Source organism: Bos mutus, chromosome 11 (genome assembly GCF_027580195.1).
Source record: "Bos mutus isolate GX-2022 chromosome 11, NWIPB_WYAK_1.1, whole genome shotgun sequence".
In the NCBI taxonomy this organism is placed as follows: Eukaryota; Metazoa; Chordata; class Mammalia; order Artiodactyla; family Bovidae; genus Bos; species Bos mutus.
Genome location: NC_091627.1, coordinates 8496351 through 8519248, shown reverse-complemented (window position 1 = coordinate 8519248; position 22898 = coordinate 8496351). Strand labels below are relative to the sequence as shown.

Sequence of the window (22898 nt, the reverse complement as noted above, 5' to 3'; positions counted from 1 at the left end):
TGGATTTCAGGGATTGGACTCTTCGGGATTCCGGGGGCGTGGCTAAGAGGGGCGGAACCTGTGGCCGTCCTGGAGATGATGCCTAGCAACGTCCGGAGGAGGGGGCCAACAGGAAAGTGAGGACCGCGAGTAAGCTGGTCCAGGCCGAGGGGTCCTCCCCGAAGGGGCCTCATGACAGACTCCGGAGAGGTGCGGGAGAAGGCTAAAGCAAAGGCAAAGGGTGGGGGAGAAGTGACCATGTATGGGTTCGCAGGGAAGGTTTTCATTCTGGAGAGGCCAGATCAGTTGTGCGATTCTGTAAAGTCCCTAGCTGCTGTGCAAAGAACAGAGGTCTTAGGACCTGCGGCTGGTGGGGAGGTCGGAGGAGTGGCCGGAGCTGGCATAGAGACAGAGATGGCAGTGACCCAGACGAGATAAGAGGAGGTATCTGAGAGATCTGTAGGAAGTGGGATAGACAGGACTTACAGACTAATGGAACATAGATCTTCTCACAAGACGTTGCTAGACCCTCAGGGCCTTTGGCTTGGGGCAGGGCCTGAGCTGCAGACAAGAGTTTTGGGTATCGGTAGCTGGTAGAAGCTGAGGGGGACCAGGAGGAGAGTAGAGAGCAGTGTGAGCGTGAGATCTTGACCACAGGGGAGAGAGGCAGGACCGCAGAGAGATTAAGGGGAATGGGGCTAGGAGGGCCGCCAGACCCCAGACTGTGCCTCCTCCCAGGCCCCCTTTCCACCCCCTCCCCCATCCTGTAAAACACCCGAGGAGAGTGTGTCAGTGGAGTGGGGATTGTCTTTGAGGCTTGCTCTAGCTTGCTGTTGCTTGGTTCCAGGATGGTCTGGAGCATGACAAAGCTCCCTCACAACACATCCCAAAGCCATGGGTGATTCCTGTGCCAAAGGGGACCCTCCAGCGCATCTTTGGGACCAGCCAAATCTTCCAGAACTTTGATGATATAAAACCAAAGGCTACGGGGTTAACCGTGCCCCTCAAAGTCAGGGAATAGTGAGTGACTCCCTTGCCCAGAGGTCCCAGGTTCCTTCCCTGCAGAGCCACTGACATGCTGTGCAGCCTTGGGCCAGTTACTCTCCCTCTCTGAGCTTCAGCGAGCTCAACTGTATAATAGGGCTCTTCCACCTCAGCAGCAAAAAAAGGCTGGATGAGCTCCAAGAATGGCCATCCTCCTCTCCCTGGGTCTCTGTCTACCCCTCTTGTCTTCCTACCCAAGTCCCTCTTCCTTGCAACCCATTCCCAAAGCCCCAGATCTATGTCTTGGGCTGGTCCCAAGTCGGCCAGCCCCCGCCCCCCGCCTGTGCCCCTCTGCCCCCCACAGCTACCATCGAGCTCATCAGTGCTTGGAGCAAGAGGACTGGGAGATGGCCGTGCTCTTCTTCTCCCGCGCCCTCCACCTGGACCCCCAGCTGGTGAGAGGGAGGGTTTGGGTGGGCACGGGCAGTTGCTGTCCCATGCTTACACTCTCACCTCTCAGGGCCACCGAGTCCCTGTGGTAGCCAAGTGGCAAACCTCAGGGCGGATCGTGGGGAGGGCAACAGCAGTCTGGGTCCCCTCTCCCTCAGGTAGAATTCTATGCCTTAAGAGCCGAGGCTTATATCCAGCTCTGCGACTTCTCCTCGGCCGCCCAGAACCTTCGGAAGGCCTACCACTCCCAGCCAGAGAACAGCAACTACCTGGAGCGGCTCGCCCTGGTGCTTTACCTAAAGGTGCCCGGCGCTGCCCTAGGCCCATACAAGGCACCCACCTCCCACCCCGGCCTGCTGGCTCTCCCTCCAACTCTGGGGTTTTCCTTGCTCCCAGGGCCAGCCCTGACTCCCTGGTGACCTTCTTGTCCCTGCGTCTGTGTCCCCTCCTGCCATTCCTTCTTACGACCTCTCCCACCGTCCAGGTTCATCCACCACCAGGGCTGGGTATATCCAATAGAACTTTCTGCACTAGTGACAGCAATCACTTGGCACGATGATTACTGTCCATTCTGAGGGCCACGTGGAACTGTTGAGCCCTTGAAATGTGGCTAGTGTGACTGAGGAACTAATTTTTTAATTGTACTGATATTTAATTAGAATCGATTTGAATTTGTATGGCCATGGGCAGCAGGTGGCTATTGTACTGGACAGCACAGCCCTAGAGTCCACAGGCTCCCAGCACTAAAAAGACAAGAGTATCCCCCATTTGCAATGCATAAAAAAGGTGATATTAAGCCATAAAATCCCCCAAAAGCCCTGATTTTTCCCCCCATGTTCACAACTTTGATGTCTTGGTTTTTAATGTCAATAATAATTCAATTCTGGAAATTCCCTGATAGTCCAGTGCTTAGGACATTGCATTTCCACTGCAGGTGAGGGGGGTGGGGGGGGCCTGGATTAAATCCCTAGTCAGGAACTAAGATCCCACTGCCATGCTGTGCAGCCAAAATAATAGGAATAATAATTATTATTATTCAACTCTGAAAAACATTCTTAAAACCAGACCACATGCTTAAACTGTCTGTGGGGGTCCTGAGGCCAGTCTTGTTCTTTCTGTGTGCCCTTGGAAAGGTCACTTCACTTCTCTGAGCCTCAGTTCCTTCATCTAAAAGGGGAATGTTACCTAGTCCCAAAGAGATATATTTAGGGTTTTTTTTTTTTTTTTTGCTGCACCTGGGCAGCTTGCAGGATCTTAGTTCCCCAACACACATCCTTGCAGTCAAAGCACTGAGTTCTACCTACTGGACAGCCAGGGAGCTCCCTAAGTTATATGTATCCCTAAGAATACAGAAATTCCCTGTATTCTTAATACAGGGCTTGGCACCTGGAGCCCTGGTCCAGGAAGGAGCCTGTTACCGTTAGACCTGCTGTTCTGATCCACCTCTCAGGTTTTCTCTTTTTTCCCTGTTCCTATGTCTGTATTGCTATCTCTCTGTCACTATCTGTATATTTCTGTGTCTTGCTGTCTCCCCAGCTCTGTATCTCTCTATGTCTGTATCTCTATCTCTTAAAATCTCTCTCTGATCTGAAGGACTCTGTCCCCATCCCTTGTCATTCCACCCCAGTGATGGCCATCCCTCAATTCATGGAGGCTGCTGGGCTGGGGTTATAAGCAGGATTGACAATCCTCTGTGTCACCAGGGCCAGTGCCTTTTTGAGCAATGCGCCTTTCTGGATGCCTTGACCGTTTTCTCCCAAGCCTCTGAGCTCCAGCCTGAGAAATTCTGCTTCCGGTATCGATGGTGAGCACCCTGATCAAGAGCTTACTAGCCTTTGTCCCCCTCAGGGTCCCCTTCCTGCCCCTCTCACTGGGCAGACCAAGCACCTTTGCCCTCCGCCCACAGCATGGCCTGTCTCCTGGCCCTCAAAAAGCATCGTGAATGCCTCTCATTCGTCACCAAGGAGGTGAAGCAAGGCACCACCAATGCGGATGTCTACATCCTCCGGGCCAGGCTCTACAACTTCTTCCAGAAGGTAGAACAGGGCGGGCAGGGCCGATGGGTGGGCCTCCTCCCCGTTTGGGTGCTGTGATTACAGGAGGTGGCTAGGCTATCCACCAGCCCAGAGGCCACAGCCCGCAGTGTGGTGGGAGCCCTGTCCTTCCCGAACCCTGACCAGCGCTGACCACTCCTGCCCAGTCAGGTAGTTGTTCCAGCATCATTCAGCCCTGGTTCTCTGCCAGGCCTGCGCCAATCCCTGAAAACCACAAGGTGAGAAGCCTCAGCCTGCCCTGCCCTCACGGAACTCACAGGCCAGGGGAAATGGTCCCCAGCAAATAATTACACAAGGACTGACTTCCCAGTTATGTGAAGCACCATCAGAGGCCACCAGGCATCCCTTAGATGTGACTTGGGGTCATAAGGAAGGAGGGGCTGCAGGGATGAGAGAGTGATGGGCAGGATCTCGTGAACCCCAGGGCACCCTGACGTCTTCCTGGGGAGCAGCAGGAACCTCAGAAGGGTGCTCCCTGGGGCAGTGGGCCTTAGAAAAGTACTTTTGGCTACCAGGGGGCATGTGGGCTCGGGGGGCAGGGGCAGAGGGGAAAATCCGGAGACTGGAAGCCTGGGTACCATCCATCTGGATAGGAGTGGGGCTCGGGGAGGATGGGCAGGATGGTGGCAAGGATGGGGGGCAAGTTCTTCAGACCTTTGGAAGCAGGACCAGAGACTGACTGGGGGGCTGGAGAGGTGAGAGTGAGGAAAACAGAGGCGTCCAGAACAAGGCCTGTTGTTCCAGTTTGGCCAGGGTGCTGGACAGGGGGCTGGGGGCAGGGGGCAGGCAGGGAGACTCAGGAAGGGGAAGAACATGATGGGCTAGAGTGGGCAGGGTGTCCTCAGGGTGCTGGAACCAAGAGCCTCCCTCTGCTGGGGGCTGGGCTCTTGTGTCCCACAGGTGACTCAGTGGGAGAGTCTCCTTCAAAGGTAGGAGACTAGTAATTATTGACAATTATCGTTGAGTGTTGGGATTGCAGCTGCTCCCTACAATGCATAGACACATTCTAAGCACTTTACTCACATTTGTCTCTAAGGCTGGAAGTAACCCTCTGAGGTTAGACACAACCCACTGTCCTCTTCTCACAGATGAGGAAGCAGGTTCAGATGGTCTGGCTAACTTGCTCCCCTTGAGCCCAAGTCCACCTGTTCCAAAGCCCTGTCCCAACCTCTGCCATCTTTCCCCTCCCACCCAGTGTCCACACTGCCCCTCTCGCCCTCAACCAATTACCCCACAGGACATGGGGTGCTTGCTAAAACTGTTGACTGACTGACTGACTGACCTGCTCACCTAGTGGAAGGTGTTTGCCTAGGGATGTTTTCTGCTCATGCCCAGGCCTGAATCTGTTCTTGGTTAGAGTTGTCTTGGGCTTAAAGGTCAGAGGTGTCTGGGAGGGTGTACCGGGGAGGACAGGGAGACCATGACAGTCATGGTCAGGAGACCATGGCCTCCCCCTACCTCAAGTGAGCCTCGCAGAAGTCCTGCAAGGAGGAGGCATCTGTAGCTCCATTTTACAGAAAAAACCACTGAGGCAGACCTGGCTCACCTGAGGTCACATCTGGAAAGGGGCCAGTAGGGATGGGGCCTTGGATAGGATTTTCCCACAATGCTCCCTCCCTCCTTCAAGAGATAGAAAAGGCAAAACAGCAATGGAGGGGAGGAGGGGGCGGTGGGGCACTGAAGATGGGTGGCATGATGCTGGCCTGCCCAGAGGTCTGCCTCCCCACAGTGAACAGGGGAGAGTTCAGCTTGGGTGCAGCCCTGACGCCATCCCTGCCTTGCACCCCACAGCCCAACCTCTGCTATCGAGACCTACACAGTGCCTTGCTATTGGATCCCAAGCACCCACAGGCCAAGGTGCTGCTCCAGGTGATGGTGGGCCAGGCCGAGCAGGCACGCCAAGATGCCGGGGTCCTGGCCGTGCAGGGCAAGTTGCAACATGCACTGCAGTGCATCAACTGTGCCATTGAGAACAACCCTCTGGACCCCAGCTTCTTCCTCTTCCGGTATTGGGTGGGGAAATGCTGTCTTGGGTCCCAGGCTCTGCCTTGCCTCAGATGTGCTGTGTGATCTCAGGAGAGCCCATGACCCTCCCCAGGTCTCAGTCTCCCCATCTAGTCTCTAAGGGTCTTTCCCTGCTCGCCATCAAGACCGAGGGATCATGGGAGGTGGTTTCTGCTACTGCTTCTGGAGAAGGGGCAGGCAGCAGCCTGTTAACCTGGGAATCCTGGACCCCCAGGACTGCTGAGCAGTTTATACTGGGAGGCTCAGCCCAACTCAGCCCAGGAGAGGAGGCTTAGGTTTGAATTTGCGCCCCCTACCTCCCCAGCAAGGGCTCAACACCTCATTCTGGGCCATTTAACTTCCCTGACCCTGGGTTTTCTCAAGAAACAGTGGAGGTAAAACATCCTGTGTACAAAAAGCCTTAGCAGAGTGGCTGGCAGGCACATTGCTCCCAAAAAGAGAGAGAAGTTATTTGTAAAGGAAAGTAGAATCACCAGGCTAGCTCAGTAGCAATCGGGGAGCCGCACAGGCCAAATCTAATGCATGAGCGCGGAGGCCCCCCTGCCACCTCCAGAGGTCAGAGGACCCAGAGCTGCATCCACTCTCTGGGACACTCCGAGTCGGTGGGGGTGCTCTGGCTCTCATATGCCTCTCCCATAGGGGCACCATGTACCGACGGCTCCAGGATTTTGACTTGGCAGTGGAGGACTTCCTGAAGGCGCTGGACATGATGAGCGACCACCAAGAGGAGCTGGTACAGCAGGCCCAGCGCCAACTGCTGCTGGCCTACAACGATTTCGCGGTGCACTGCTACATGCAGGGAGCCTACCAGGAGAGCGTGCTGCTGCTCAACAAGGCGCTCAAGGACGAGCAGCAGGAGAAAGGCCTCTACATCAACCGCGGCGGTGAGTGGGGTCCCGGGGAGCCCGGCGTGAGCCCCTTGCCTCTCTAAGGCCTGGACTGGGCGCTCGAGGGCCCCGAGGGAGGGAGGGAGGGAGAAGAGGCCGAAGAGGAGTCTCAGTGTCCCACTGAGACACACTACTGCGGGGCGGGGCGGGGGACGTTGTTTGAGAGACCACCTGGCTACATAGTCCTTCAAAATGCTCAGATCAGGTATCTGGAAAGAGGTGCCCAGCTGCACAGAAAAGCAGCTGCAGGTGCTGGCGACCGCCCACGGGTATTACCAGTTGCAGGCCCCGCCTCCTAGGGGGTGGAGCCAACTGGGCCGCGGCTCCTGCGCCCTGGGTTTTTGCGATCCCCACTCAGTCCCCGCGCTCCAGATTGCTTCTTCCAGCTGGGCAACCTGACCTTTGCTGAGGCGGACTACCAGCAGGCGCTGGCACTGAGTCCGAAGGACGAGGGCGCCCACCTGCGCATGGGCCTGTTGCAGGAGAAGTTGGGCTTCTGCGAGCACCGGAGCAGGTGAGCCGATGGTGGGTGGGGCGGGGCCGGGGCGGGGCATACTGGGCTATGGGCGGGGCCGACTGGGCTATGGGCGGGGCCGGGGAAGTCGGATGAAGCCGCCTGTTTGGGCTCCCTGAGTCAAGATGTCTCTGCTCTCCCAGTTAAGTCTCCTAAATATCAACTTTATTTTCCAAGGTTTCTCTAAAAATCCTTCACTTTTTCCCTGAATATTGTTATGGTAATTAGGCTTTTTTAAAAAAAAAAAAAAGTAAGTATTCAGTAACATAAGATTCAGAAAACGGAAGTTGCTTCTAATACCTGTCTGCCAAAGCCTCCCCTGTCTGGGTGAGTTTGGTAAAGAGTCCTCCAGATTGATTTCTATGCATATATTAACAATTACTATCATTTTACAAAAGTGAGTTCGTGCTAATATTTGACAGGCTTTTTTACTTCCCATGGCTGTTACATATAGGATGACTTCATTCTCTTTTATTGTTTGCAAAGTATTCCATTCGGTGAAAGTACCACAATTAATTTCTCTAGACAATAGTCTGCTGATGAATTTGGGCTGTTTTCAGTGTTTGGTTTTTTTTTTTTTTTCATAAATAATGCAGTAATGAGACCCAAGACATGTTTCCATCCATTCACACTGGCAATTCTGTAGTTAGATTGCTGGAAGTTAAATTGTTGAGTGTGAAATTTTAACATTTTAAAGATGATACCCAATTGTTCTCCAAAAAAACAATGAACCAATATAAACTTCCCCCAGTAAAAGAAAGTCTTCATTTCCCCAAACCTCCCTAGCACAGAGTATTAACACTATTTTTTAACTTTGCTAATCTGTTCAGTTCAGTTCAGTCGCTCAGTCGTGTCCGACTCTTTGCGACCCCATGAATCGCAGCACACCAGGCCTCCCTGTCCATCACCAACTCCTGGAGTTCATCCAGACTCATGTCCTTCGAGTCAGTGATGCCATCCAGCCATCTCCTCCTCTGTCGTCCCCTTCTCCTCCTGCCCCCAATCCCTCCCAGCATCAGAGTCTTTTCCAATGAGTCAACTCTTCCCATGAGGTGGTCAAAGTACTGGAGTTTCAGCTTTAGTATCATTCCTTCCAAAGAAATCCCAGGGCTGATCTCCTTCAGAATGGACTGGTTGGATCTCCTTGCAGTCCAAGGGACTCTCAAGAGTCTTCTCCCAACACCACAGTTCAAAAGCATCAATTCTTCGGCACTCAGCCTTCTTCACAGTCCAACTCTCACATCCATACATGACCACTGGAAAAACCATAGCCTTGACTAGACGGACCTTTGTTGGCTAAGTAATGTCTCTGCTTTTGAATATGCTATCTAGGTTGGTCATAACCTTCCTTCCAAGGAGTAAGCGTCTTTTAATTTCATGGCTGCAGTCACCATCTGCAGTGATTTTGGAGCCCAGAAAAATAAAGTCTGACACTGTTTCCACTGTTTCCCCATCTATTTCCCATGAAGTGAAGGGACCGAATGCCATGATCTTCGTTTTCTGAATGTTGAGCTTTAAGCCATCTTTTTCACTCTCCACTTTCACTTTCATCAAGAGGCTTTTTAGTTCCTCTTCACTTTCTGCCATAAGGGTGGTGTCATCTGCATATCTGAGGTTATTGATATTTCTCCCGGCAATCTTGATTCCAGCTTGTGTTTCTTCCAGTCCAGCATTTCTCATGATGTACTGTGCATATAAGTTAAATAAGCAGGGTGACAATATACAGCCTTGACATACTCCTTTTCCTATTTGGAACCAGTCTGTTGTTCCATGTCCAGTTCTAACTGTTGCTTCCTGACCTGCATACAGGTTTCTCAAGAGGCAAGTCAGGTGGTCTGGTATTCCCATCTCTTTCACAATTTTCCACAGTTTATTGTGATCCACACAGTCAAAGGCTTTGGCATCGTCAATAAAGCAGAAATAGATGTTTTTCTGGAACTCTCTTGCTTTTTCCATGATCCAGCAGATGTTGGCAATTTGATCTCTGGTTTCTCTGCCTTTTCTAAAACCAGCTTGAACATCAGGAAGTTCATGGTTCACATATTGCTGAAGCCTGGCTTGGAGAATTTTGAGCATTACTTTACTAGCGTGTGAGATGAGTGCAATTGTGTGGTAGTTTGAGCATTCTTTGGGATTGGAATGAAAACTGACTTTTCCAGTCCCATGACCATTGCTGAGTTTTCCAAATTTGCTGGCATATTGAGTGCAGCACTTTCACAGCATCATCTTTCACGATTTGAAATAGCTCAACTGGAATTCCATCACCTCCACTAGCTTTGTTTGTAGTGATGCTTTCTAAGGCCCACTTGATTTCACATTCCAGGATGTCTGGCTCTAGGTCAGTGATCACACCATCCTGATTATCTGGGTCATGAAGATCTTTTTTGTACAGTTCTTCTGTGTATTCTTGCCATCTCTTCTTAATATCTTTTGCTTCTGTTAGGTCCATACCATTTCTGTCCTTTATCGAGCCCATCTTTGCATGAAATGTTCCCTTGGTATCTCTAATTTTCTTGAAGAGATCTCTAGTCTTTCCCATTCTGTTGTTTTCCTCTATTTCTTTGCACTGATCGCTGAAGAAGGCTTTCTTATCTCTCCTTGCTATTCTTTGGAACTCTGCACTCAGATGCTTATATCTTTCCTTTTCTTCTTTGCTTTTCACTTCTCTTCTTTTCACAGCTATTTGTAAGGCCTCCCCAGACAGCCATTTTGCTTTTTTGCATTTAAAAAAAAAAAAAAAAAGGTTCTCTTGCATTGGATTGACTTTGCATATTTAAATTGTGAGTGCAGGACAGCATTTTTCAAGTGTTTATTCGGAGAAGGCAATGGCACCCCACTCCAGTACTCTTGCCTGGAAAATCCCATGGACGGAGGAGCCTGGTAGGCTACAGTCCACCAGGTCGCTAAGAGTCAGACACGACTGAATGACTTCACTTTCACTTTTCACTTTCACGCATTGGAAGAGGACATGGCAACCCACTCCAGTGTTCTTGCCTGGAGAATCCCAGGGACGGTGGAGCCTGGTGGGCTGCATCTCTGGGGTCACATAGAGTCGGACACGACTGAAGCGAGTTAGCAGCAGCCGTAGCAGCATTGGCACATTATGGTCTGTCTAAATTGTTCCATTTGCTTTTAAATTGCCCAGTCTTTTTGATTATAAGAGTTCTTTGTAGGCTAGAAAGTTTGATTATTATCTGCCTTATGTGGCAAAATATTCTTCCCTATTTGCTGATTTCTTTTGTGGTGTTTTTGCTACTAAATAATGGGATTTGTGGTCAATTAGTTTGTTTGTTTTTTTTTTTCCATATTTAGCTGCTGGGTTTATGACATTCAGAAAGCCCTTCCTATTCCAAGATCATAAAAATGTCCACTTATTTTGGGGCTTTACACTAGCATTTAAGTGTTGGGTCCATCAAGAGGGGTGTTGATGGCAGGGAGCAGAAACTAGCCTTGTTTTCCCTAAACTCCCCAGGGAGGTCCAGAAGTGCCCATTTCTCCTAGGTGGCCCGGCTCAGAGCACCCTGTGGCCCACTGTGTCCTGCAGGCAGTTCCAGAAGGCAGAGAACCACTTCTCAATGGCCATCCAGCACAATCCCCAGAAGCCCCAGTACTACCTGTACCGCGCCAGGAGCCGGCAGCTCATGCAGAACATTTTTGGGGCCCGCCAGGATGTTGCCACTGTCCTGCTCCTTGACCCCAAGCAACCCAAGGTGTGTTCTTGCTGGGCCAGGAGGGTAGGCTCCAGAGTCAATACCTCTGACCTCCTAAAGATACGCCCTGTCCCTAAAAGAAACCTGGATTCTTAGCAGTGATATGCACTGCTAATGCCAGCGCATTTACTATTTACTATGTACCTTCTGCTGGCCAAAGCAGGAGACAAGGTTCAATCTGCCTGCCAAGAGAAGGAAATGACAACAGGTTCAATCGCTGGGAAATTCAGAGAAGATCCCCTAGAGAAGGAAATGGCAACCAAGACAATAATGATACGAGCATTATTCTTGCCTGGAGAGGCCAATGGATTCTTGAGGAGGCCTAGATAGAGCCTGGAAGGCTACAGTCCATGGGGTCGCAAAGAGTTGGACACGACTGAGCAGGTAACACAGAGCCAGGCACTGTTCTAACCACTTCAGCTTATATCACCCTGTTTAACCCTCTTTAACACCTATGAGACAGGTAACATTATCATCATCCCATAATCTACAGAGGGAAGAGGGTAGGGCTCAGAGAAGTCAGTTCCCTTGGGCCAGGTCATGGAGCTTGGAGGTCACACCCTCCAAGCTGACTCCAGAACCCATGATCAGACTCAGAACTCCCTCACGTAATAGTTCCTTTCTCAAAATCTCCCAATAGTTCAGGCCCAAAGGGTCTGGCCCTTTAGAAACAACAATTTATAAAAGGGCTTCCCTGATGGCTCAGATGGTAAAGAGTCTGCCTGCAATGCAGAAGACCCAGGTTCGATCCCTGGATTGGGAAGATCCCCTGGAGAAGCAAATGGCAACCCACTTCTGTATTCTTACCTGGAAAAAATCCCATGGACGGAGGAGTCTGGCGGGTTGCTGCAGTCCATGGGGTCACAAAGAGTCGGATAAGACTGAACGACTGATGCTGAATTTGTAAACTCTTCTCTTCTTTGGCCCTGAGAAGGGACTCTGCCAGTCAGGACAGCACCACACCATCTGCCCCTGTCCTGGCCCACACCTGACTCTGGTCACCTTCCTTCCTGGCAGCTGCTTCCGCTGATGGCCAACCTTTTTCCCGGCATGTCAGTAGAAGAGGTGCTAAGCAGCCAGGTGGCAAACCTGGCTAGGTTGCAGCTGGAGCGGGTGGTGGAGCACAGCATGTACACCAGGGCCCCTCAGGACATCCTGGGGTAAGTTTCTACAGGAGGGCCCACAGGCCCAGAGCTGGGGGACGGCTGGGGCTCAAGGCACCTACTTGCCTTTTCAGGCCACCATCCAATCCCAGGGAGGGCAGGGTGAGTCAGAGAGGTTTACCCAGCACTCTGACAACTCGCTTTGGCAGGCAGCTCAAGGATCGGGAACAGAGGGCCCGGGCCGTGATCCTATCTTGGAAGCTGGAGCCGCCTTTACTGGAGACCCCCAAGGAGATGGAGACCCCTCTCCAGTTCCCGCAGGCAAAGCCAGAAGGCCCAGAGGAAGAGGTGCAGGTTCCTGGGAAGAAGGTAAGTGCGCCCCATGCCAGGGCCGGGTTTCCTGGAGGCGCAGGGAGGACTGTACCCTAAGCCAGGGCTGAGGGCTACAGGCTGGCTAGAGGCTGGCTCTGCCACGACTCAGCTATGTGACCTGGGCTGGGGACATGTTGCTGTGAGGTGGAGAATGTACCAGTAAAGGGGTACACCTGAAGGAGTGCAGGTGAAAATTGGGGCCCCTCACAGAGGCAGGCTTCCTACACTTTGTCCACACTCACCTTCCCGCAATGCAGGAGATCCGGGTTTGATCTTTGGGTCAGGAAGATCCCCTGGAGAAGGGAATGGCAACCCACTCCAGTACTCTTGCCTAGAAAATTCCATAGATGGAGGAGCCTAGTGGGCTACAGTCCATGGGGTCGTAAAGAGTCGGACACGACTGAGCGACTTCCTTTCACCTCTAGTTGCAGTTGGGGGGGGCTCCTCTTTGCTGCGGTGTGTGGGCGTCTCATTGCAGCGGCTTCCCTTGTCGTGGGGCACGGGCTCGAGGCCCACGGGCTCAGTGGTTGCAAGTCATGGCTCTAGAGCTCAGGATCCGGAGTTGTGGTGCACTGGCTTAGTTGCCCTGTGGCATGTGGGCTCTTCCCGGACCAGGGATTGAACCTGTGTCCCCTGCATGAGCAGGCGGATTCCTAACCACTGGACTACCAGGGAAGCCCCCAGAATTTTAACACTTGGATTCATTGCTAAAAACTTTTCATTGAGTGGAACATAAAGTACACAAATCCTCAGTGAACTGTTTGATGAATTTTCACAAACTGAATACCCACCATGATTCCATTCTCTAGCTCAAGAAAGAACACATTCCCAGTTTTCCAGAAGCCCCTATCACCTGGCTCTGGGCCCCTCCTCCGTCAGGGCTGTTCTGATTCCTAACACTGCCAACAAGTGCACAAGCAGTCAACTGCTCCATGTCCCCATCCAGCCCTAAACTGCAGCCCCCGAGGAGCTCTAAGTGGCTGGCCTTCTAGAGCTGTGGCCTCCCACGGCCTGCCAACTGCCCAGCCTGTCTCTGACCCTAGGAGAAGCTGAAGCCGGCCCCCAGCAAGGAGTCATCCTTGACCGACAGCTACATCAGCCAGACCTCCTTAGGCTCCATCTTGGGCTGTAAGTCCCCCTGCATGGGCCAATGCAGCAGGGAGGGCAAAGGTCAGGAGTCAGAGGCTCCCAGGCCTGGGTATGAATCTGGCCTCTGCTGCTTACTGCTGTGTATATATGGAGCAGGAGGGCTCATCCCAGCTTTGCTGGAGGTGCGGGAGCGGGGTGGCGGGCCCAGAGAGGGGGAGTGAGGGGAACCCTCTGGGATGCCCAGCACGCAGCCTGGGCAGGAGCTCTCACTCGAAGCACTTCATCATTGCTGCCTGCTCCACCTTCATTCCCTGCTCAACCCTGTCCCTCTTCTCTCTGCCCCCTTGGCCTCTCCCTGAAATTACCCCACAGAGCCTATGCGTGTCTAGGGGGCTTTTACCCTCAGCTCCGCCAGGTGCCAACATGGAAGGGACAAAATGGAAAACCTGGGAATGCGGCTCTGAGTCCCGGGAGCAGCTGTGGGCAGTCCGGGGAGGGATGGACGTAGGGGCGTCTAGTCCCCTTCCTGCCATTCAGCAAATGTGTTGAGCGTCCAGTGGCTGAGCCTGTGCAGGACACTGGTGCACGCATGAATGGCACAGTCCTTGCCCCAGGGACATCTTGGTCCTGAAGGAAACAAGGGACACAGAGGGCTGGACAGTGCAGCCATACTGTGGAGGGGAGTCCTGAGAACTGTGGGTGCATTTAGCCCCCCTTGGAGTGGGGGGGGGGTGTCAGGAAGGGTTTTTAGGACCCAGGGGGGAAGTGTGGGTGGAGTAGAGTACAGAGAATTGCTGCAGAGGGCCAGGTCCCTGCAGGTGCTGGTGGTAGCTGGACACAGAGGGCGAGCGGCGGCCGGCAGAGTGGAGGCCAGCGCTGGACAGTGGGGACCTCCATCTCTGCCCTTTATCTTATGGCCATGACTCACCTGTAGGCCTCAGGGTGCCAGGAAGGCTGGGCTTGGCGAGATCTGGGAGGCCTTCCCCCTTGGCCATACGAGGCCTTTGGGTCATAGGCAAAGGTGAGGCCTAGAAGCCTCCCTTTCCTGGGACTGTCTGGGGAAGGCGGCCTGACAGCTTCTCTGGACACATCCTTCCCAGTCAGAACCAGGTCCACCTCGGAGACGGAGACGTCCAGTACAGGTCAGGAATACAGGAGCACTTCCACCACTGTTGTGACAGTCTCTGACTCCTCACTGCTAAGGACACAGTCCTCAGACTCGGGGGACAGCAGGAAAGACCTAAGCCTGAACCACAGCCCCAGAGAAACCAAGTCCACCCCAGGCCACCACCAGAGACCCAGCAAGACGGAGGCCGCCCTCATCCACAGCCAGAGGCCCAGCAAGACAGATACCTCCCAGATTCAAAGCCAGAGGCCCAGCAAGATGGATACCGCCCAGATTCAAAGCCAGAGGCCCAGCAAGATGGAGGCTGCCCTCATTCACAGCCAGAGGCCCAGCAAGACAGACACCACCCAGATTCAAAGCCAGAGGCCCAGCAAGACGGACACCACCCAGATTCAAAGCCAGAGGCCCAGCAAGATGGAGGCCACCCAGATTCAAAGCCAGAGGCCCAGCAAGACAGATACAACCCAGATTCAAAGCCAGAGGCCCAGCAAGATGGAGGCTGCCCTCATTCACAGCCAGAGGCCCAGCAAGATGGACACCACCCAGATTCAAAGCCAAAGGCCCAGCAGGATGGAGGCCACCCTCATCCACAGCCAGAGGCCCAGCAGGACAGACGCCACCCAGATTCAAAACCAGAGGCCCAGCAGGACAGAGGCTGCCTGGAGCCCAAGGCAAAAGCTCAACAAGACCCAGGCCACCCAGGGCTCAAGGCGGAGGCTCAGAAAGTCCAAGGGTGCCGATGGTCAGAGCTGGAGACTCAGAAAGGCAGCTGCTACCCAGGACCAAAGCTGGAGAATGATCCAAAGTCCTAGCAAAATCAACACTTCCTATGACTCAAGTTGGAGCCCCTCCAACACTGAGGCCACCAAGGGCCAGGCTCAGAGTCAGAGGCCTAGCCAGTCCAAGGCAGCCCAGAGCGCAAGCCCAGGTTCCAGCAAGACCGAGGTCACCTGGGGACTGAACCCAAGTCTTAGCAACATGCAGACCGCCCAGGGCCCAAGACAGAAGCCCAGCCCCAGCAGTGAGGCTGCTCTCTGAAAGGGATGCTCAGCCCCTCACTTCTTACTGCAGTGCAGGGCGATTCTCCCCACTCTGCTCCGCACTGCAGCCTCCCTCAGAAGCAATCAGAACCTGGGCCAACATCCTCTGGTCCCATGACTAAATTTATTGTATTTGTTTTCTTCATGTACAAAATTAAAAACTTGAAAAGCTCAGCTCCAGTGTGAACTTGAGTCCCTCTGTTCACGGAGACAGAAGTCTCAGCCTGGTTTTACCATATGGGGACACAGGGTTGGGCGTGGATATGGTACTGGGGCAAGGGCCAGAGGAACAGAGAGAAGAAGGAGGGAGCAGCCACGAGCCACTGTCCCTGAGTTACAATTCACATTTTAAGGCTCAGGCTGCGGTCAAGGCTCCTTGAAATTCTGGGGTGACCAGTGATTTCCCTGAGGAAGGAGGCAAAGGCCAAGATGCCCTCAGACAATGAAGAGCCAGGGCCTGCCCCGGCCTTCTGTCTCACGGCCCAGCCAACAGCCCTCCTCATCTTCACAGTATGCTCTGGGTCCCACGCTGCAGGACCAGGGACCCTCCGGCAGAGGGTCCAGGGCTTTCCTTCACAACCTGGCCAGGTAGAGGACGACAGGGATGCCACCTGGGAGAGTCAGAGGAAGAAGGCGATCCGGGAAGCCACCATCTTGCAGCCATTGGAGGAAAAGAGCGGCTCGTCCTCAGGGAAGAAGGTGGTGCTGTCCAGCACAGCCTGGACCACCTCATCCCTGGGCTCCAGGCCCAGATGGGCCAGCTCGTTGAGCACACAGTGCCGCACGTGGTGCCGCTGGAGTGGCAGGAAGGGCACCAGAACGTCCAGGAGATGCTCTTCCATGATGCCCGAGCGCCAGAAGCCATCTGCAGGGTGGAGCCATGGGAAGAGGCTGTGGTTCACAGGGGTCAGCCAGGCCCCCACCCACCCCCACAGGGAAGGAAGTGCAGGAAGGCTGCTGGCCTGAATCCTCCCAGCCCAGCTTGGGTGCTGGGCTCGGGGGAAGCTGTCTGCCAGCCCCGAGCACCAAAGCCTGGGCTGGAAAGTACTGGGTCGGTGGGCTGAGCATCTGACCTGGGAGAGCCTGGCCCACCCCCAGGGAGTCCAGCCCAGCCCAGCCCTGGGTGTGATCTGGGAGTGAGACCCGAGTCTGGAAGCCCTCTGGCGTGGGGTCCTCCGCTGAACTCACGGTGCGGGTTGTCCAGCACAGCCTGAGAGATGACCGGCCCCAGCTCCTGCAGGCCGATCTCTTCACGTTCCCGGCGGCTGCGCCACGCCTCCAGCACCACCTGGTTGATCTGCTCACCACCGGTGTTGCTAAAACCACGGGGGACGCAGACAGTGAGGGCAGGATGTAGCTCTGGCTTCCCACAAGCCTCCTAATGGGACCTGAACCAGGGGCCCCGCTCACTCAAAACGCCCCAGGAACCGCTTCCCCTCTCCTGAGCTCATCCATAACCACGACCCCAGAAGTTTACCCATCTGTGCCATGCACTTTACAGTTTCTATTAATGGGACACTTTTAGGTCCCTTACCAACTTTCCTCACTCAGCCTCGAGGAGGACAGTAGGGCATTAAGATTGGCCCTACTGTTCAGAAAAGGAGATGGGAGCTCAGAGAAGTGAAGCGATTTGCCCAAACACAGCTAGGACTCTCAGAGGTGGGACTGGTTCCTAGTCCTGTTTTTTCCCAGGCCTGTGTCCTCTTGGCCACAAAAGAGGGAAAACTCTTAACCCAGCAGGAGTGCCACAAAAAAAATTAGGATTAAGAGAATGAACCCAGGCTTTGAGAATGTCAAAGGGGAGTTAAACACCCTGAATGACGGTGTCACCAGTGAGGGTACAGGGGACTTTGGGGGGAATCCAAATGGGCCCTGGGGGGAACAGTATTCTGCTACGGGACCATGGGACCAGACTGGATAGCTGAGACCTCTGACAAGTGTTCCCGCACCAATGCCCACTGCAAAGTTGGCCCCACCTGATGAAGATGAAGATGGCTTTACGATAGTTGGTCCCATAGACAACCCAGGAGGAGCCCAGGAAAGGTCGCAGGACTTCTATCAGGCCTGGGGCCAGCTTGTCCATCTCATCGAAGAGAAAGAGGGAGCGGCTGCAGACAGTGAGGTTCCCCTGCACCCAGCTCTTAAGATCCTTCTGTGGGAGAGAGGCGAGAGTATGAGGGCACCTGGAGCTGCTTCCCCAACTCCAGATTCCTTCCCAAAACAAGAATTAATGGGGCTTCCCTGGTGGGCCAGTGGCTTAAGACTCAGTGTTCCCAATGCAGGGGGCCAGGTTCGATCCCTGGTCAGGGAACTAGATCCCACACGCCACAACTAAAGATCCCATGTGCTGCAACAAAGATCAAAGCTCACGCATGCTGCAGCTAAGACAGATGCAGCCAAATAAATAAAAATAAATATTAAAAAGAATTCATCTTTTCAGGAAGATATGGTCTCCCAAAGAGCACCGATCCCTTAATGAGGCTGATGATGAAACTGTGACCCAGAGAGGGGCAGAGAGTAATCCAAGCTCACACAGCAAGTCAACAAGAGAACAGGGACGCAGAGCCAGGCCTCACACCTGCATTGTCAGGGGGCTCCTTCCTGACACGTCTTGCTTTCTAGAAAAGGGGAACGCACCTTCCTGCTCCCTGAACCTTCACAACAGAGTTGTGACAGCTGAAACAGATCAGCCTGGACAGTACCTTGCAATCAACAACAATAGAGCTAATATTTCCTGAGCACTTACTCTGAGCCTCAAAAGCCCTTACTCTAAGGGCTTTACTGAGAGAAGATAATGCAGGTTGTCTGGCAAAGATAAGTGCTCAATAAATAACACCTGTGATTCTATAGTCGAACGTCCCTCACAACAACCCTGGCACGCAGGTACTTTACTGGCTCCCAGGCATTAAATCAAGAACTCCCTGCCAGGTGATAGCACCCTCAGCTTTGTTTAGGATGGGTCCTGAGGGCTGAGGCTGTAACTGGCTGTGTTGCCTGGAGCAAGGGATTCCCCTCTCTGGGCTCAGGACTCACTCCCACTCTAGGGGAGTCACCCTACAGTGCCGGCAGAGGGTGGGCCGGGACACCACCAGCCTACCTTGTAGCGCTCCAAGTGGCTGGGGTGGGGGAAGTGGATGACCGGGGAAAAGTGATGCACGTGGGGGCTACGGAGGCCATCCCGGAAGAGGTAGTGTGCCAGGAGGGAGCTGACATAGGACTTGCCAGTGCCGGTCCAGCCATGCAGAGAGAGGACCAGCGGCTTGGTGGGGGCTGGATCCTGCAGGAAAGCCTTCAGTGCCTTCACCACCAGCGACCTGGCCAAGTGCTGGCCCGCCAGGTGCTGGGCCAGGTCACACTCCAGACCTAGGGCCACAAGAACAGTGTCGGAGATGAGGACACACGTCCTCAGCGGAACAGTTTCAGGAGGAAAGTCATGTCTGGGAATCCGGGTTCTGGGACTTGTTTTTACAAGCCGTCTGCAGAAAGGGAGTGAGGGCCTTGGCTACAGGGCGTGGGGGGGAGCGGGTGTCCTCTGCCTCAGGCTGACTCAGCTCTGCAGCCTCCCCACCAGGTGGCCCTCTGGATCGCAGCTCAGCCCTAAATGGTTGCCAGCTGTCAAGAGGGTCGGCCCCAGACTCCTGCCCAACTTCAAGGCAGGCTTCTCCCCTGATGGGCCAGACCAGTGCGGAGGTCTAAACTGCCCACCCTCGACCACCACCCAGGTCTCTGCTGTCAAAGGCATCTCTCCATCCTGACTTCCAAACAGGCATCCCTAAACCCTCGCCCCAAGTCCTGTGCCCCAGGCTCTCAGGATCCCTCAACGCCGGGCCCACTTCCAGCCCGGGCCGTCTGGAAGTCTCGGGGGGTCTGCTCTTGGGTCTACTCTCCACGTCTGGCCCCGGCACAACCCCGGGATCCAAGGTCTCCCCTAGTCCCCCCGGCTCTCGGGTCTCGGCTCCTTACCCTGGAAGTCGGGCTGGAAGTCACATTCGCAGAATGAGCCGAAGTTGCAACGCAGCGAACTCAGATCCCAGGACGCGGCCGCGGCCGAGACCAGCCAGATCAGCCCGAGGAGCGAGCCCCAGGGCCGGCAGCTGCGCGTCGCAGCCGCCATCCGGGTGAGGCAGAAGCTCAGTCTGGGGCCGGCAACCGCCTCTGCCGAGAACTACGACTCCCGACGTGCATCGCTCCGCGGCCTACAACTCCCAGCCCCCCTCGCTTCTGTCTCCGGGGCCCTCCCCGTGGTCCCCCGTAGGCTTGCAAGGCGGCCTCCAGGGGGAGCCCGCGAACCGTCCAATGCGGGACTGCGCACTGCGTTTCCATGGCCACGGTAACTGAGGGACCATCACAGCCCCGAAACAATAATAAATGACGGATTATGACCACCAAGGGTGACGTAACAACTGTAGCAAAAACTTGTGCGGTACCTTGTAAAGCGCCTTTCCTGTGCTCTCCCCCCGCCCCTTTTTATATGATAAAAGAGCGCCAATAGCTTTTGGTGAGCACCTACTATGTGCCCTAATATACGGTGCCTTGTATATCTTGGGCTTCCAGGTGGTGCGAGTGGGAAAGAACCCGCCTGCCAATGCAGGAGAGGTAAGAAAAGCGAGTTCGATCCTTGGGTCGGGAAGATCCTCTGAAGGAGGGCATGGTAACCCACTCCAGTATTCTTGCCTGGAGAATCCCATGGAAGGAGGAGCCCGGTGGGCTACAGTCCATGGGGTCGCAAAGAGTTGGGCACAACTGAGAGACTTAGCACAAATGCATGCCCCTTGTATATCTTATGATAACAGTACCTCTCATCAGAGGGATGGTGATATTTCCATGAAGTACAGGCACATGAAGTGTTTTGGCTCACAAAATAATCAATAAATGATTATTGAAAATCCATTATGGAACTTCCCTGGTGGTCCAGTTGTTAAGACTCCATGCTTCCACTGCAGGGGGCACAGGTTTGATCCCTAGTAGGGGAAATAGGATCTCACATAACCCCCGGGCACAGCCAAAAATATTTATCCATTATATTTTGCTTTTTGCATTTCTTTTCCATGGGGATGGTCTTGATCCCTGTCTCCTGTACAATGTCACGAACCTCCGTCCATAGTTTATCAGGCATTCTATCAGATCTAGTCCCTTAAATCTATTTCTCACTTCCACTATATAATCATAAGGAATTTGATTTAGGTCATACTTGAATGGTCTAGTGGTTTTCCCTACTTTCATCAATTAAAGTCTGAATTTGCCAATAAGGAGTTCATGATCTGAGCCACACTCAGCTCCTGGTCTTGTTTTTGCTGACTGTATAGAGCTTCTCCATCTTTGACTGCAAAAAATATAATCAATCTGATTTCGGTGTTCACCATCTGGTGATGTCCATGTGTAGAGTCTTGTGTTGTTGGAAGAGGGTGTTTGCTATGACCAGTGCATTCTGTTGGCAGAACTCTATTTACCTTTGCCCTGCTTCATTCCGTATTCCAAGGCCAAATTTGCCTGTTACTCCAGGTGTTTCTTGACTTCCTACTTTTGCATTCCAGTCCCCTATAATGAAAAGGACATCTTTTTTGGGTGTTAGTTCTAAAAGGTCTTGGAGGTCTTCATAGAACCGTTCAACTTCAGCTTCTTCAGCATTACTGGTTGGGCCATAGACTTGGATTACTGTGATTACTGTTTGCCTTGGAAACAAACAGAGATCATTCTTTCGTTTTTGAGAATGCATCCAAGTACTGCATTTCGGACTCTTTTGTTGACCATGATGGCTACTTTATTTCTTCTAAGGGATTCCTGCCCACAGTAGTAGATATAATGATCATCTGAGTTAAATTCACCCATTCCAGTCCATTTTAATTCGCTGATTCCTAGAATGTCAACGTTCACTCTTGTCATCTCCTGTTTCAGTTCAGTTCAGGTGCTCAGTCATGTCCGACTCTTTGCGACCCCATGAATTGCAGCACGCCAGGCCTCCCTGTCCATCACCAACTTCCAGAGTTCACTCAGACTCACGTCCATCGAGTCAGTGATGCCATCCAGCCATCTCATCCTCTGTCGTCCCCTTCTCCTCCTGCCCCCAATCCCTCCCAGCATCAGAGTCTTTTCCAATGAGTCAACTCTTCCCATGAGGTGGCCAAAGTACTGGAGTTTCAGCTTTAGCATCATTCCTTCCAATGAACACCCAGGGCTGATCTCCTTCAGAATGGACTGGTTGGATCTCCTTGCAGTCCAAGGGACTCTCAAGAGTCTTCTCCAACACCACACTTCAAAAGCATCAATTCTTCGGCACTCAGCTTTCTTCACAGTCCAACTCTCACATCCATACATGACCACTGGAAAAACCATAGCCTTGACTAGACGGACCTTTGTTGGCAAAGTAATGTCTCTGCTTTTCAATATGCTATCTAGGTTGGTCATAACTTTCCTTCCAATGAGTAAGCGTCTTTTAATTTCATGGCTGCAGTCACCATCGGCAGTGATTTTGGAGCCCCCAAAAATAAAGTCTGACACTGTTTCCACTGTTTCCCCATCTATTTCCCATGAAGTGATGGGACCAGATGCCATGATCTTCGTTTTCTGAATGTTGAGCTTTAAGCCAACTTTTTCACTCTCCTCTTTCACTTTCATCAAGAGGCTTTTTAGTTCCTCTTCACTTTCTGCCATAAGGGTGGTGTCATCTGCATATCTGAGGTTATTGAGATTTCTCCTGGCAATCTTGATTCCAGCTTGTGCTTCTTCCAGCCCAGCGTTTCTCATGATGTACTCTGCATATAAGTTAAATAATCTCCTGTTTGACCACTTCCAATTTGCCTTGATTCATGGGCCTAACATTCCAGGTTCCTATGCAATATTGCTCTTTACAGCATCAGACCTTGCTTCTATCACCAGTCACATCCACAGCTGGGTATTCTTTTTGCTTTGGCTCCATCCCTTCATTCTTTCTGGGGTTATTTCTCCACTGATCTCCAGTAGCATATTGGGCACCTACCGACCTGGGGAGTTCCTCTTTCAGTAACCTATCATTTTGCCTTTTCATACTGTTCATGGGGTTCTCAAGGCAAGAATACTGAAGTGGTTTGCCATTCCCTTCTCCAGTGGACCACATTCTGTCAGACCTCTCAACCATGACCCGCCTGTCTTGGGTGGCCCCACACAGCATGGCTTAGTTTCATTGAGTTAGACAAGGCTGTGGTCCGTGTGATTAGACTGACTAGTTTTCTGTGATTATGGTTTGTGTGTCTGCCCTCTGATGCCTCTCACAACACCTACCATCTTACCTGCGTTTCTCTTACCTTGGATGTGGGGTATCTCTTCAAGGCTGCTCCAGCAAAGCACAGCCGCTGCTCCTTACCTTGGACGAGGGGTATCTCCTCATAGCCACCCCTCCTGACCTTGAACGTGGAGTAGCTCCTCTTGGCCCTCCTGAGCTCGCGCATCCGCCACTCCTTGGACGTGGGGTAGCTCCTCTCGGCCACGCTTCTGTGCAGTCTGGTCCGTCACAGCCGGCCCGCTTCTGGGGAGGCTTTACGAATAGCTGTGAAAAGAAGAAAAGCAAAAAATCCAAGGAGAAAAGGAAA

General features: G+C 53.0%; 2 protein-coding genes across 4 annotated transcripts; one reads left to right on the top strand and one right to left on the bottom strand.

Annotated features, from left to right (window-relative positions):
• The first annotated feature begins 69 nt into the window (after positions 1 to 69).
• Positions 70 to 15459, top strand: TTC16 (tetratricopeptide repeat domain 16). The gene is made up of 14 exons (XM_005901854.3): positions 70 to 189; positions 827 to 999; positions 1328 to 1418; positions 1572 to 1715; positions 3117 to 3217; positions 3320 to 3449; positions 5259 to 5473; positions 6132 to 6376; positions 6752 to 6893; positions 10438 to 10603; positions 11621 to 11763; positions 11916 to 12075; positions 13122 to 13206; positions 14268 to 15459. The coding sequence occupies exons 1-14, from the start codon at positions 172 to 174 to the stop codon at positions 15329 to 15331; spliced, it is 2877 nt and encodes a 958-aa protein (XP_005901916.2). The 5' UTR covers positions 70 to 171; the 3' UTR covers positions 15332 to 15459.
• On the bottom strand, positions 15439 to 21009 carry TOR2A (torsin family 2 member A). Of its 3 annotated transcripts, XM_070378945.1 has the most exons (5): positions 19297 to 19495; positions 18431 to 18696; positions 17310 to 17485; positions 16522 to 16649; positions 15439 to 16198 (listed from the first exon to the last, which is right to left on the bottom strand). In XM_070378945.1, exons 1-5 carry the CDS (start codon positions 19445 to 19447, stop codon positions 15954 to 15956), a joined length of 966 nt encoding a protein of 321 aa, XP_070235046.1. In that variant the 5' UTR covers positions 19448 to 19495; the 3' UTR covers positions 15439 to 15953. The 3 variants fall into 3 exon arrangements, with proteins under 3 accessions (XP_070235046.1, XP_070235048.1, XP_070235047.1); XM_070378947.1 differs by lacking the exon at positions 16522 to 16649 and having other exon boundaries at positions 19297 to 21009; XM_070378946.1 differs by lacking the exon at positions 18431 to 18696 and having other exon boundaries at positions 19297 to 19427.
• Positions 21010 to 22898: the final 1889 nt, after the last annotated feature.

Bases quoted from the DNA above. Each gene is read 5' to 3' on its own strand.
- TTC16 (XM_005901854.3), top strand. The intron at 3,218-3,319 runs GTGAGCACCCTG...CTCCGCCCACAG, and splicing joins TTCTGCTTCCGGTATCGATG to CATGGCCTGTCTCCTGGCCC. The intron at 10,604-11,620 runs GTGTGTTCTTGC...CCTTCCTGGCAG, and splicing joins TTGACCCCAAGCAACCCAAG to CTGCTTCCGCTGATGGCCAA.
- TOR2A (XM_070378945.1), bottom strand. From the start codon at position 19,447: ATGGCGGCTGCGACGCGCAGCTGCCGGCCCTGGGGCTCGCTCCTCGGG. The intron at 18,697-19,296 runs GTAAGGAGCCGA...TTGTGGCCCTAG, and splicing joins CTTCCAGCCCGACTTCCAGG to GTCTGGAGTGTGACCTGGCC. The intron at 16,650-17,309 runs GTGGGGCCAACT...CCGTGGTTTTAG, and splicing joins GCCATCTTCATCTTCATCAG to CAACACCGGTGGTGAGCAGA.